This window comes from Eptatretus burgeri, chromosome 1 (genome assembly GCF_056783735.1).
Source record: "Eptatretus burgeri isolate ZD-2024b chromosome 1, Ebu_testis_v1, whole genome shotgun sequence".
NCBI classification, from domain to species: Eukaryota; Metazoa; Chordata; class Myxini; order Myxiniformes; family Myxinidae; genus Eptatretus; species Eptatretus burgeri.
Window position 1 is genome coordinate 159,311,756 of NC_140961.1, and position 16,101 is coordinate 159,327,856.

At 34.2% G+C, this 16,101-nt stretch overlaps 1 protein-coding gene and 1 long non-coding RNA gene across 3 annotated transcripts; one reads left to right on the forward strand and one right to left on the reverse strand.

The window, feature by feature from the left end:
- Positions 1-1,663: 1,663 nt before the first annotated feature.
- Positions 1,664-11,262, forward strand: LOC147035863 (uncharacterized). The gene is made up of 4 exons (XM_085869756.1): positions 1,664-2,663; positions 2,761-2,937; positions 3,035-3,861; positions 11,166-11,262. Exons 1-4 carry the CDS (start codon positions 2,571-2,573, stop codon positions 11,260-11,262), a joined length of 1,194 nt encoding a protein of 397 aa, XP_085725882.1. The 5' UTR covers positions 1,664-2,570.
- A 1,547-nt stretch (positions 11,263-12,809) lies between these two features.
- Positions 12,810-14,938, reverse strand: LOC147035864 (uncharacterized). Of its 2 annotated transcripts, none has more exons than XR_015049641.1 (3): positions 14,413-14,938; positions 13,655-14,338; positions 12,810-13,557 (listed from the first exon to the last, which is right to left on the reverse strand). It is a non-coding gene; the product is annotated as an uncharacterized LOC147035864 (long non-coding RNA). The 2 variants fall into 2 exon arrangements; XR_015049640.1 differs by having other exon boundaries at positions 13,655-13,831; positions 13,929-14,938.
- Between the last annotated feature and the right edge of the window lie 1,163 nt (positions 14,939-16,101).

Consider the following 16,101-nt stretch of genomic DNA (forward strand, 5'->3'; position numbering starts at 1 on the left):
CTCCGACTCCTCGTTCTCGTTCTGCTGACTCTTTCGCTCCGACTTTTACGACTCCTTTGACTGACGAACACCGTCCTTTTATCCCCCCCGTAACTTCGCCTTTGACCCCCTCCCTTTGACCTTTCACCTCGCTCCCCATTGGCCCGACAAAAAGTGGGCGTGAAGGCTTTTTGATCCACAAATTTGCATATATCGATCGCCCTGGGGGCGGGGCCAATTCGCCCCTCGCTCACCGATTGGACGGCAAAAAGTGGGCGTGTGTCGTTTTCGATCCGTTTTTGAAGCAGAAAATCCGAGATTTTGTACACGCTGTTCGACGCGCGTTCTGCATGAGTCCAACACTGGTACCCACAGCGGGGCAAGAACGGTGGCGATGCTACGGTTGTGAGGTGTGCGTGAAGGTCGTGGCGGTTGTGGTGAAGCGGTGGTTGTGGTCGGTGGTTGATGTTGTGGTTGTGATCATGGCGGTTGGTCCAAAATAAAGATAGTAAAAGAAAAACGGCTATCCTGAAGAGTCGCAGCACGTATAAATGACATGTATTCCCACTAGACAACGGGTTTGGGCCTAACTTCACATGCACTTACCGAGATACCTCACCTAAGGGACCTGAATGGTGGTTTGCGAATCTGGTAACCACAACAATATATATATATATATATATATATATATATATATATATATATATATATATATATATATATATATATATATATATATATATATATATATATATTGGTTCACGAGTCAGAAAGTGACCACTATATTCGTTGTGGTTGTGTGTCTGTCTGTCTGTCTGTCTTATGCAGGCCACCTGTATATATATACACACACACACACACACACACACACACACACACACACACACACACACACACACACACACACACACACACACAGACACAGACACAGACACAGACACAGACACAGACACACACACACACATATGTATCTATACATATATATATATATATATATATATATATATATATATATATATATATATATATATATATATATATATATATATATTGGTTCACGAGTCAGAAAGTGACCACTATATTCGTTGTGGTTGTGTGTCTGTCTGTCTGTCTGTCTTATGCAGGCCACCTGTATATATATACACACACACACACACACACACACACACACACACAGACACACACACACACACATATGTATCTATACATATATATATATATATATATATATATATATATATATATATATATATATATATATATATATATATATATATATGTTGTTGTTCATCTTTCGGCTGCTCCCGTTAGGGGTCGCCACAGCGGATCATCTGTTATGATCCGCATACTGATTTGGCACAGGTTTTACGCGGGATGCCCTTCCTGATGCAACCCTGGTCGCCTCTTACGACACAGGGATCAGGATTTGGGTTTCGCCATGATTCCGGGCTGCTTTACACCCTGCCGAGTGCAGAGCCCACGTCCTCAAGCGATCCTCCAACCCAAGCCTCCGAGTCGCCGGATTACAGGCGCACCCCACTACGCCCGGATATATATATATATATATATATATATATATATATATATATATATATATATATATATATATATATATATATATATATATATATATATATATATATATATATATATATATATATATATATATGTAGGGTAAGAATACTGATTCTGGCTCACTTTTCCCCATGTAAATGAATGGGGGATTTTCAGCGATTTATATTTTTTTTCCCTAAAAATAAACCCCCTTTTTATCCCAAGGTATATTTATTTGTCTCCCCTTTTAACTTGGAGGTTGAACCTCATTGAATTGAACACCTGGGGGTTGAACAGCTCACTCATTGAACCTATAAAGATTTGTTCATTCTCAAATTCCTTCAATAGTTTAATTTTCTTTGCACAATAATCCCCATCTAAAATATTGACAAACAAAACATTTGAATCTTTATATTTTTTAAGATACCCCTTTTGTGCCATTACGAAATGATTAACTTCTCTTAATGCTCTTGTTTGACCACCTCCTGAGCCACAGGTTATTTTTGTTAAGCCCCGCCCACTTTTATTTAAGCCCCGCCCACTTTTGTTAAGCCCCGCCCACTTTCCACAAGGTATTCAATAAGCCCCGCCCACTTTTCTTTAAGCCCCGCCCACTTTTGCTAAGCTCCGCCCACTTTTCATAAGGTATTTTTTCTAAGCCACGCCCACTTTTCCTAGACCCCGCCCACTTTTGCTAAGCTCCGCCCACTTTTCATAAGGTATTTTTTTCTAAGCCACGCCCACTTTTGCTAAGCTCCGCCCACTTTTCATAAGGTATTTTTTCTAAGCCACGCCCACTTTTCCTAAGCTCCGCCTACTTTTGCTAAGCCCCGCCCACTCTTACATCATTTTCAGTTCATCTCTGACTCACAAAGAAATCACTAGAAAATTACAGGATGTTATGGTTTTGAAAAATTTCCCAATGAAGGCTTGCCTAGGCTTGCCCAGGGAATTTCCAAAGGAAACCACACCCACCAGTCTTTCTCTATAAAAGCTTCAAACCCAGGCTCCATTTTAAACATTTGTTCTTGCTGGCAATGGTGTTCTGTGTGCTTATCTCGAACTGTCTGTCTTCTATGGAACTAAACCTTCAAGTTGATGAACTGGATTCAAACCTCTTATCTATTGAGGTAACATTTTTTATTTTCCTATTTTCAAACTTTGATTGAAGCATACTCATTTAATAATTAAATAACTTAATTAATACATTATTATTTTCTCTCACAGGAAATTGTGTCTGAAATACGAAATGAAAATACTGCTTTTGCTACAACTTGGGGGGAAATTGTTGGCTTGGTTGAAGACCTTGAGTGGGATGACTTTGGTGTTCCTTGGAACTCTCTGTCTTCTATGGAACTAAACCTTCAAGTTGATGAACTGGATTCAAACCTCTTATCTATTGAGGTAAGATTTTTTATTTTCCTATTTTCAAACTTTGATTGAAGCATACTCATTTAATAATTAAATAACTTAATTAATACATTATTATTTTCTCTCACAGGAAATTGTGTCTGAAATACGAAATGAAAATACTGCTTTTGCTACAACTTGGGGCGAAATTGTTGGCTTGGTTGAAGACCTTATGAGCGACCAAGACCCACAGAACGAGTTCGTCCTTGATGACCCAACCAAAGAGTTATACCTTGGAGACCAGCAAAATCCTGAAAAAGAGTTTTACAGCAATAGTACTCATTGTGAGTTATCAAGACAATACCCACTGAACAAGTTATACCTTGATGAGCCAGAATACAAGTTTTACCTTGGAGACTCACAAATTTTGAAAAAATCAGTAAATGAGTTCTGCCTTGATGGTTTAAATAACTACCTTGGAGACTCAGGAAAAGGGTTCTGCCAAGATGGTTCTAAATATGGGGCCTACCTTGGAGACTCACAAATTTTGAAAAAATCAGTAAATGAGTTCTGCCTTGATGGTTTAAATAACTACCTTGGAGACTCAGGAAAAGGGTTCTGCCAAGATGGTTCTAAATATGGGGCCTACCTTGGAGACTCACAAATTTTGAAAAAATCAGTAAATGAGTTCTGCCTTGATGGTTTAAATAACTACCTTGGAGACTCAGGAAAAGGGTTCTGCCAAGATGGTTCTAAATATGGGGCCTACCTTGGAGACTCACAAATTTTGAAAAAATCAGTAAATGAGTTATCCTTAAGAGACTTTGTAAGTTGGTTTTACTTTGAATACTTGAAATGTGGGTTCTGGATTGATAACTCACAATGTGATACATATCTTGGAAACTCAACGGGAATGTGGTTATACCTTGAAGACTTGGAAAGTTGGGTTTATGTTGGACACTTGAAACTTTTTTTGGGGCTTTTATTTATTTATTTATTTATTTATTATTATTATTTTATTTATTTATATTTTGGAGACTTTTGGAGTTGCTATCACTCTTTGGGTTCTAAACCTATCGATGTAGTTCTTTGTCGGATGGTGCTTGATGGGAGCAAGATCAAGAAAGTTCTGGGAAGAAAGTGCAGGCTTACTCCCCTTTCTACATCATCAAACCTGAAAGCCTTAAAAGACAGAATTGGAAGAAGAAAAAAAAAAACGTAAAAATATATATATATATATAGGTGGAAATCTCATTTTGAAAAAGACATTGTGTTGGGCGAGGATTGAGTTGGGGTTGAGATTTTGAATGTGAGGGTTGGGGTTGAGATTTTGAATGTGAGGGTTGGGACACACACACACACATACACATCAACAAACAAAAGTTAAGCCTTGACTATTCAGTTGAGGATTCTGTGTTTGGGGTTCACAGATGTAAGAACGTCCACCCCTTGACACACATTATATACTGTTATACACCTCGGACTTGGCCCTCGAGTGTCCACAACGGTGTATAGTAGGAGGGAGTGAAGCGCCAACCTATTGCTCCCATTGCACACACACATACACATCAACAAACAAAAGTTAAGCCTTGACTATTCAGTTGAGGATTCTGTGTTTGGGGTTCACAGATCTAAGAACGTCCCCCTTGACACACATTATATACTGTTATACACCTCAGACTTGACCCTCGAGTGTCCACAAAGGTGTATTATCTGCTTAGTTTTGTCTTTTGTAATTCCTGTGAAAAAAATGTATTGATTCAATGATAACCCAAGAAAGTGTAAGAAACTTGGATGAAAAGAATTTGTTTAAATCATGTTTTGGTAAAAGATATATTCATCCTACAGTCGAATGTGTCCTAGAATACTATAAAACAAAGGGTTTAGAAAAACTGCCCAGGTCTGTCATGCAAATGTAGAATTGACCGACCAGATTGTTAAAGTAAATAATGAAACATGTACTCTCTACTCAATATTTGATATAGAGACCATGAAAATATCTTGGATTTTCTTTGCCTCACTCTCAATAATCTTTTTGATAATAATCATCATTTTGATATATCTAGTTAAAATAAGGAAGAACCCAACATTTGTTTTATAGATGCTCTAATTCAAACAAAGCAAAGACAACATAACATAATGTTATACCCTGGATAATTAAATCTCCCAATCGCCTCATTAACTCAAAACTTCTTAACAAAGTCAGGAGAAATAGTGTATACCAAAGAGTAAAAAGTGTGAACCAACAAATGGACAACATTTCAGATTAATTTTTTTCTTATCTATCCAAACTCTTGTGATTTATTTTTCCCATTCATTTGAAATAATCTAGATGAACACCTACTCAATGAAAAAAGAAAGAATCCATATGAACACCTAGTCAATGTACAGAAAGAAAGAATCCATATGAACACCTACTCAATGTACAGAAAGAAAAGAATCCATATGAACACCTACTCAATGAAAAAGAAATATTCTAATCAATGAACTGTTAATATATTCTAATTGAACATCTACTCAATGAACTGTTAATATATTATAATTGAACACCTACTCAATGAACTGTTAATATATTCAAATTGAACATCTACTCAATGAACTGTTAATATTCTAATTGAACACCTACTCAATGAACTGTTAATATATTCCAATTGAACACCTAGTTAATGAACAGAAAGAAAGAATCTATATGAACATCTAGTCTATGAAAAGAAAGAAATAATCTACTCAATGAACAGAAAGAAAGAATTCCAATTGAACACCTACTTAATGAACAGAAAGAAAAGAATCCATATGAACACCTACTCAATGAAAAGAAAGAAATAATCCATATGAACACCTACTCAATGAACAGCTAAAAATCAAGATGAACACCTACTCATCTACTCGATGAAAAAAAGAAATAATCTAATCAATGAACTGTTAATATTCTAATTGAACACCTACTCAATGAACTGTTAATATATTCCAATTGAACACCTACTCATCTAATCAATGAACTGTTAATATATTCTAATTGAACACCTACTCATCTAATCAATGAACTGTTAATATATTCCAATTGAACACCTACTCATCTAATCAATGAACTGTTAATATATTCTAATTGAACACCTACTCATCTAATCAATGAACTGTTAATATATTCTAATTGAACACCTACTCATCTAATCAATGAACTGTTAATATATTCTAATTGAACACCTACTCATCTACTCGATGAAAAAAAGAAATAATCTAATCAATGAACTGTTAATATTCTAATTGAACACCTAGTTAATGAACAGAAAGAAAAGAATCAAGATGAACACCTAGTTAATGAACAGCTAAAAATCTAGATGAACATCTACTCAATGAAAAAGATATATTCTAATCAATGAACTGTTAATATATTCTAATTGAACACCTACTCAATGAAAAAGAAAGAAAGAATCACAATTGAACATCTACTTATCTAATCAATGAACTGTTAATATATTCTAATTGAACACCTACTCAATGAACTGTTAATATATTCTAATTGAACACCTACCCATCAAGTCAATGAAAAAGAAAGAAAAGAATCCATATGAACACCTACCCAATGAAAAAGAAATATTCTAATCAATGTACAGAAAGAAAGAATCACAATTGAACACCGAGTTAATGAACTGTTAATATTCTAATTGAACACCTACCCATCAAGTCAATGAAAAAGAAAGAAAAGAATCAAGATGAACACCAAGTTAATGTACAGAAAGAAAAGAATCAAGATGAACACCTACTCAATGAACAGCTAAAAATCAAGATGAACACCTAATCAATGAACTGTTAATATTCTAATTGAACACCTAGTTAATGAACAGAAAGAAAAGAATCAAGATGAACACCTAGTTAATGTACAGAAAGAAATATTCTAATCAATGAACTGTTAATATATTCTAATTGAACACCTACTCAATGAACTGTTAATATTCTAATTGAACACCTACTCAATGAACTGTTAATATATTCTAATTGAACACCTACTCATCTACTCGATGAAAAAAGAAATAATCTAATCAATGAACTGTTAATATATTCTAATTGAACACCTACTCAATGAACAGAAAGAAAAGAATCAAGATGAACACCTACTCAATGAACAGCTAAAAATCAAGATGAACACCTACTCAATGAAAAGAAAGAACCCAATGAATACCTTTCTTTTCCCTCATATCTATTTACTTTTTCTTGTTAAAAAAGCTTTTTTTCCTAAATAATTCACGTTTTTATCAAGAAAATATAAGCTAAAAATAAAAAGTGAATTCACCAATTTTTTGGTTTTAATTAAAAAAAAAACATCATACAAAAAAAAATTAGGCCAATTGTATAACCCGAAAATAATCCCAAAGTTCTAAAAAAAAAATATAAATTTTTTTTTTTTTTTTAGAACTTTGGGATTATTTTCGGGTTATACAATTGGCCTAATTTTTTTTTTTGTATGATGTTTTTTTTTTAATTAAAACCAAAAAATTGGTGAATTCACTTTTTATTTTTAGCTTATATTTTCTTGATAAAAACGTGAATTATTTAGGAAAAAAAGCTTTTTTAACAAGAAAAAGTAAATAGATATGAGGGAAAAGAAAGGTATTCATTGGGTTCTTTCTTTTCATTGAGTAGGTGTTCATCTTGATTTTTAGCTGTTCATTAACTAGGTGTTCATATGGATTCTTTCTTTCTGTTCATTGACTTGGTGTTCATCTTGATTTTTAGCTGTTCATTAACTAGGTGTTCATCTTGATTCTTTTCTTTCTTTTTCATTGACTTGATTTTTAGCTGTTCATTGAGTAGGTGTTCATCTTGATTTTTAGCTGTTCATTAACTAGGTGTTCATCTTGATTCTTTTCTTTCTTTTTCATTGACTTGATTTTTAGCTGTTCATTGAGTAGGTGTTCATCTTGATTTTTAGCTGTTCATTAACTAGGTGTTCATCTTGATTCTTTTCTTTCTTTTCATTGAGTAGGTGTTCATCTTGATTCTTTTCTTTCTTTTTCATTGACTTGATTTTTAGCTGTTCATTGAGTAGGTGTTCATCTAGATTTTTAGCTGTTCATTGAGTAGGTGTTCAATTAGAATATTTCTTTTTCATTAACTAGGTGTTCATATGGATTCTTTCTTTCTGTTCATTAACTAGGTGTTCATCTTGATTCTTTTCTTTCTTTTTCATTGACTTGATTTTTAGCTGTACATTAACTAGGTGTTCATCTTGATTTTTAGCTGTTCATTAACTAGGTGTTCATCTTGATTTTTAGCTGTTCATTAACTAGGTGTTCATCTTGATTCTTTTCTTTCTTTTTCATTGACTTGATTTTTAACTGTTCATTAACTAGGTGTTCAATTGGGATTCTTTCTTTCTTTTTCATTGAGTAGGTGTTCAATTAGAATATTTCTTTATTTTCATTGAGTAGGTGTTCAATTAGAATATATTAACAGTTCATTGATTAGATAAGTAGGTGTTCAAATAGGATTCTTTCTTTCTGTTCATTGAGTAGGTGTTCAATTAGAATATTAACAGTTTATTGATTAGATTATTTCTTTTTCATTGGGTAGGTGTTCATCTTGATTTTTAGCTGTTCATTAACTAGGTGTTCATCTTGATTCTTTTCTTTCTAGTTTATTGATTAGATTATTTCTTTTTCATTGGGTAGGTGTCCATATGGATTCTTTTCTTTCTTTTTCATTGACTTGATTTTTAGCTGTTCATTAACTAGGTGTTCATCTTGATTCTTTTCTTTCTGTTCAGTAACTAGGTGTTCAATTAGAATATTAACAGTTCATTGATTAGATTATTTATTTTTTTTCATCGAGTAGATGAGTAGGTGTTCAATTAGAATATATTAACAGTTCATTGATTAGATGAGTAGGTGTTCAATTAGAATATATTAACAGTTCATTGATTAGATTATTTCTTTTTTCATCGAGTAGATGAGTAGATGTTCAATTAGGATTCTTTCTTTCTGTACATTGATTAGAATATTTCTTTTTCAATGAGTAGGTGTTCATATGGATTCTTTCTGTACATTGACTTGGTGTTCAATTAGAATATTAACAGTTCATTAACTAGGTGTTCAATTAGGATTCTTTCTTTCTTTTCATTGATTAGATAAGTAGGTGTTCATCTTGATTCTTTTTTTTCTTTTTCATTGACTTGATTAGTAGGTGTTCATCTTGATTCTTTTCTTTCTTTTCATTGAGTAGGTGTTCATCTTGATTTTTAGCTGTTCATTAACTAGGTGTTCATCTAGATTTTTAGCTGTTCATTGAGTAGGTGTTCATCTTGATTCTTTTCTTTCTGTTCATTGAGTAGGTGTTCAATTAGAATATATTAACAGTTCATTGATTAGATTATTTCTTTTTTCATCGAGTAGATGAGTAGGTGTTCAATTAGAATATATTAACAGTTCATTGAGTCGGTGTTCAATTAGAATATTAACAGTTCATTGAGTAGGTGTTCAATTAGAATATATTAACAGTTCATTGATTAGAATATTTCTTTCTGTACATTAACTAGGTGTTCATCTTGATTCTTTTCTTTCTGTTCATTAACTAGGTGTTCAATTAGAATATTAACAGTTCATTGATTAGGTGTTCATCTTGATTTTTAGCTGTTCATTGAGTAGGTGTTCATCTTGATTCTTTTCTTTCTGTACATTAACTTGGTGTTCATCTTGATTCTTTTCTTTCTTTTTCATTGACTTGATGGGTAGGTGTTCAATTAGAATATTAACAGTTCATTAACTCGGTGTTCAATTGTGATTCTTTCTTTCTGTACATTGATTAGAATATTTCTTTTTCATTGGGTAGGTGTTCATATGGATTCTTTTCTTTCTTTTTCATTGACTTGATGGGTAGGTGTTCAATTAGAATATATTAACAGTTCATTGAGTAGGTGTTCAATTAGAATATATTAACAGTTCATTGATTAGATAAGTAGATGTTCAATTGTGATTCTTTCTTTCTTTTTCATTGAGTAGGTGTTCAATTAGAATATATTAACAGTTCATTGATTAGAATATATCTTTTTCATTGAGTAGATGTTCATCTAGATTTTTAGCTGTTCATTAACTAGGTGTTCATCTTGATTCTTTTCTTTCTGTTCATTAACTAGGTGTTCAATTAGAATATTAACAGTTCATTGATTAGATTATTTCTTTTTTTCATCGAGTAGATGAGTAGGTGTTCAATTAGAATATATTAACAGTTCATTGATTAGATGAGTAGGTGTTCAATTAGAATATATTAACAGTTCATTGATTAGATGAGTAGGTGTTCAATTGGAATATATTAACAGTTCATTGATTAGATGAGTAGGTGTTCAATTAGAATATATTAACAGTTCATTGATTAGATGAGTAGGTGTTCAATTGGAATATATTAACAGTTCATTGAGTAGGTGTTCAATTAGAATATTAACAGTTCATTGATTAGATTATTTCTTTTTTTCATCGAGTAGATGAGTAGGTGTTCATCTTGATTTTTAGCTGTTCATTGAGTAGGTGTTCATATGGATTATTTCTTTCTTTTCATTGAGTAGGTGTTCATATGGATTCTTTTCTTTCTGTTCATTAAGTAGGTGTTCAATTGGAATTCTTTCTTTCTGTTCATTGAGTAGATTATTTCTTTCTTTTCATAGACTAGATGTTCATATAGATTCTTTCTTTCTGTTCATTAACTAGGTGTTCAATTGGAATATATTAACAGTTCATTGAGTAGGTGTTCAATTAGAATATTAACAGTTCATTGAGTAGATGTTCAATTAGAATATATTAACAGTTCATTGAGTAGGTGTTCAATTATAATATATTAACAGTTCATTGAGTAGATGTTCAATTAGAATATATTAACAGTTCATTGATTAGAATATTTCTTTTTCATTGAGTAGGTGTTCATATGGATTCTTTTCTTTCTGTACATTGAGTAGGTGTTCATATGGATTCTTTCTTTCTGTACATTGATTAGAATATTTCTTTTTCATTGAGTAGGTGTTCATCTAGATTATTTCAAATGAATGGGAAAAATAAATCACAAGAGTTTGGATAGATAAGAAAAAAAATTAATCTGAAATGTTGTCCATTTGTTGGTTCACACTTTTTACTCTTTGGTATACACTATTTCTCCTGACTTTGTTAAGAAGTTTTGAGTTAATGAGGCGATTGGGAGATTTAATTATCCAGGGTATAACATTATGTTATGTTGTCTTTGCTTTGTTTGAATTAGAGCATCTATAAAACAAATGTTGGGTTCTTCCTTATTTTAACTAGATATATCAAAATGATGATTATTATCAAAAAGATTATTGAGAGTGAGGCAAAGAAAATCCAAGATATTTTCATGGTCTCTATATCAAATATTGAGTAGAGAGTACATGTTTCATTATTTACTTTAACAATCTGGTCGGTCAATTCTACATTTGCATGACAGACCTGGGCAGTTTTTTCTAAACCCTTTGTTTTATAGTATTCTAGGACACATTCGACTGTAGGATGAATATATCTTTTACCAAAACATGATTTAAACAAATTCTTTTCATCCAAGTTTCTTACACTTTCTTGGGTTATCATTGAATCAATACATTTTTTTCACAGGAATTACAAAAGACAAAACTAAGCAGATAATACACCTTTGTGGACACTCGAGGGTCAAGTCCGAGGTGTATAACAGTATATAATGTGTGTCAAGGGGGACGTTCTTAGATCTGTGAACCCCAAACACAGAATCCTCAACTGAATAGTCAAGGCTTAACTTTTGTTTGTTGATGTGTATGTGTGTGTGCAATGGGAGCAATAGGTTGGCGCTTCACTCCCTCCTACTATACACCGTTGTGGACACTCGAGGGCCAAGTCCGAGGTGTATAACAGTATATAATGTGTGTCAAGGGGTGGACGTTCTTACATCTGTGAACCCCAAACACAGAATCCTCAACTGAATAGTCAAGGCTTAACTTTTGTTTGTTGATGTGTATGTGTGTGTGTGTGTCCCAACCCTCACATTCAAAATCTCAACCCCAACCCTCACATTCAAAATCTCAACCCCAACTCAATCCTCGCCCAACACAATGTCTTTTTCAAAATGAGATTTCCACCTATATATATATATATATATTTTTACGTTTTTTTTTTCTTCTTCCAATTCTGTCTTTTAAGGCTTTCAGGTTTGATGATGTAGAAAGGGGGAGTAAGCCTGCACTTTCTTCCCAGAACTTTCTTGATCTTGCTCCCATCAAGCACCATCCGACAAAGAACTACATCGATAGGTTTAGAACCCAAAGAGTGATAGCAACTCCAAAAGTCTCCAAAATATAAATAAATAAAATAATAATAATAAATAAATAAATAAATAAATAAAAGCCCCAAAAAAAGTTTCAAGTGTCCAACATAAACCCAACTTTCCAAGTCTTCAAGGTATAACCACATTCCCGTTGAGTTTCCAAGATATGTATCACATTGTGAGTTATCAATCCAGAACCCACATTTCAAGTATTCAAAGTAAAACCAACTTACAAAGTCTCTTAAGGATAACTCATTTACTGATTTTTTCAAAATTTGTGAGTCTCCAAGGAAGGCCCCATATTTAGAACCATCTTGGCAGAACCCTTTTCCTGAGTCTCCAAGGTAGTTATTTAAACCATCAAGGCAGAACTCATTTACTGATTTTTTCAAAATTTGTGAGTCTCCAAGGTAGGCCCCATATTTAGAACCATCTTGGCAGAACCCTTTTCCTGAGTCTCCAAGGTAGTTATTTAAACCATCAAGGCAGAACTCATTTACTGATTTTTTCAAAATTTGTGAGTCTCCAAGGTAGGCCCCATATTTAGAACCATCTTGGCAGAACCCTTTTCCTGAGTCTCCAAGGTAGTTATTTAAACCATCAAGGCAGAACTCATTTACTGATTTTTCAAAATTTGTGAGTCTCCAAGGTAGGCCCCATATTTAGAACCATCTTGGCAGAACCCTTTTCCTGAGTCTCCAAGGTAGTTATTTAAACCATCAAGGCAGAACTCATTTACTGATTTTTTCAAAATTTGTGAGTCTCCAAGGTAGGCCCCATATTTAGAACCATCTTGGCAGAACCCTTTTCCTGAGTCTCCAAGGTAGTTATTTAAACCATCAAGGCAGAACTCATTTACTGATTTTTTCAAAATTTGTGAGTCTCCAAGGTAGGCCCCATATTTAGAACCATCTTGGCAGAACCCTTTTCCTGAGTCTCCAAGGTAGTTATTTAAACCATCAAGGCAGAACTCATTTACTGATTTTTTCAAAATTTGTGAGTCTCCAAGGTAGGCCCCATATTTAGAACCATCTTGGCAGAACCCTTTTCCTGAGTCTCCAAGGTAGTTATTTAAACCATCAAGGCAGAACTCATTTACTGATTTTTCAAAATTTGTGAGTCTCCAAGGTAAAACTTGTATTCTGGCTCATCAAGGTATAACTTGTTCAGTGGGTATTGTCTTGATAACTCACAATGAGTACTATTGCTGTAAAACTCTTTTTCAGGATTTTGCTGGTCTCCAAGGTATAACTCTTTGGTTGGGTCATCAAGGACGAACTCGTTCTGTGGGTCTTGGTCGCTCATAAGGTCTTCAACCAAGCCAACAATTTCGCCCCAAGTTGTAGCAAAAGCAGTATTTTCATTTCGTATTTCAGACACAATTTCCTGTGAGAGAAAATAATAATGTATTAATTAAGTTATTTAATTATTAAATGAGTATGCTTCAATCAAAGTTTGAAAATAGGAAAATAAAAAATCTTACCTCAATAGATAAGAGGTTTGAATCCAGTTCATCAACTTGAAGGTTTAGTTCCATAGAAGACAGAGAGTTCCAAGGAACACCAAAGTCATCCCACTCAAGGTCTTCAACCAAGCCAACAATTTCCCCCCAAGTTGTAGCAAAAGCAGTATTTTCATTTCGTATTTCAGACACAATTTCCTGTGAGAGAAAATAATAATGTATTAATTAAGTTATTTAATTATTAAATGAGTATGCTTCAATCAAAGTTTGAAAATAGGAAAATAAAAAATGTTACCTCAATAGATAAGAGGTTTGAATCCAGTTCATCAACTTGAAGGTTTAGTTCCATAGAAGACAGACAGTTCGAGATAAGCACACAGAACACCATTGCCAGCAAGAACAAATGTTTAAAATGGAGCCTGGGTTTGAAGCTTTTATAGAGAAAGACTGGTGGGTGTGGTTTCCTTTGGAAATTCCCTGGGCAAGCCTAGGCAAGCCTTCATTGGGAAATTTTTCAAAACCATAACATCCTGTAATTTTCTAGTGATTTCTTTGTGAGTCAGAGATGAACTGAAAATGATGTAAGAGTGGGCGGGGCTTAGCAAAAGTAGGCGGAGCTTAGGAAAAGTGGGCGTGGCTTAGAAAAAATACCTTATGAAAAGTGGGCGGAGCTTAGCAAAAGTGGGCGTGGCTTAGAAAAAATACCTTATGAAAAGTGGGCGGAGCTTAGCAAAAGTGGGCGGGGTCTAGGAAAAGTGGGCGTGGCTTAGAAAAAATACCTTATGAAAAGTGGGCGGAGCTTAGCAAAAGTGGGCGGGGCTTAAAGAAAAGTGGGCGGGGCTTATTGAATACCTTGTGGAAAGTGGGCGGGGCTTAACAAAAGTGGGCGGGGCTTAAATAAAAGTGGGCGGGGCTTAACAAAAAATAACCTGTGGCTCAGGAGGTGGTCAAACAAGAGCATTAAGAGAAGTTAATCATTTCGTAATGGCACAAAAGGGGTATCTTAAAAAATATAAAGATTCAAATGTTTTGTTTGTCAATATTTTAGATGGGGATTATTGTGCAAAGAAAATTAAACTATTGAAGGAATTTGAGAATGAACAAATCTTTATAGGTTCAATGAGTGAGCTGTTCAACCCCCAGGTGTTCAATTCAATGAGGTTCAACCTCCAAGTTAAAAGGGGAGACAAATAAATATACCTTGGGATAAAAAGGGGGGTTTATTTTTAGGGAAAAAAAATATAAATCGCTGAAAATCCCCCATTCATTTACATGGGGAAAAGTGAGCCAGAATCAGTATTCTTACCCTACATATATATATATATATATATATATATATATATATATATATATATATATAGACAGTATATAACCGGGGGTAGTGGCGTGTACCTGTAATCTGGCTACTCGGTGGCTTGGGTTGGAGGATCGCTTGAGGATGGGAGCTCTGTGCTGGGCCGCGCTATGAGAGGGTGTAGGGCTGCCCGGAATCATGGCGAAACCCAATCCTTATCCCTGTGTTGTAAGAGGCGACCAGGGTTGCGCCACGAAGGGCATCCGGTGTAAAACCTATGCCAAAATCAGTATGTGGATCATAATGGATGATCCGCTGGGGCGACCCCTAACGGGAGCAGCCAAAAGGAGAAGAAGAAGATAGATATGTATGTGTGTATATATATATATATATATATATATATATATATATATATATATATATATATATATATATATATATATATATATATATATATATATATATATATATATATATATATATATACATACATACATATGAGGCGCCGCAAGGAGTGATGTAATGGCCACATCGGCCATTTTGGAATTAATGCCATATAGCACTGAAACAACCCTTCCCCTATCATCCGAGCCTATCATCATAATATCATTAAAAAAATGTCGCTTTCATTAGTCGTCCTCGCAGGGCCTCATATATAATCAGAGGTGTCATGAAACGTTCTGATGAATATAAATAATGAGAAATCAAACATTATTCAAGCACAGCGAACAGGCAGACACAGAAGAAGCCATATTAAAGGTAAATACATAATCCCAAATGAACAAAGCAGATACTAGCTCACAGAGTGCATTCATGAAAGCCAGATGGAAACAACCCCAAATCTAGTCAATGTATAATTCACCTTTACATCAAGAATCATTTTGGCGGGTCATGACTCGGACAAAATGTGAGGATGCATATCATGTCCGGATCCTGAGTCAGCCACACAACAGAGATGGAGGTGGATTCAACAGTCCAATCTTGACCATTTGGATAAGGAGCATCAATTGTCAGATTCAGGGCTCAAACGTGGATGCCTGTCTACTAATTTGCACGAAGACAATGCTGTCACAAAGAGTCCTTGGTAGACGGCATGCTGTGGTCCTCGGCAGTCTTCAAACAGAATGTCCTCTGTCGAACACCATTGATATTTGTCACTGTGCTTCCATACAAC

What these genes read in the sequence shown, in the direction of transcription:
- LOC147035863 (XM_085869756.1), top strand. Translation starts at nt 2,571, where the DNA reads ATGGTGTTCTGTGTGCTTATCTCGAACTGTCTGTCTTCTATGGAACTA. An exon ending in CAAACCTCTTATCTATTGAG is followed by an intron (nt 2,664 to 2,760) that starts GTAACATTTTTT and finishes TTTCTCTCACAG; the next exon opens with GAAATTGTGTCTGAAATACG. An exon ending in CAAACCTCTTATCTATTGAG is followed by an intron (nt 2,938 to 3,034) that starts GTAAGATTTTTT and finishes TTTCTCTCACAG; the next exon opens with GAAATTGTGTCTGAAATACG.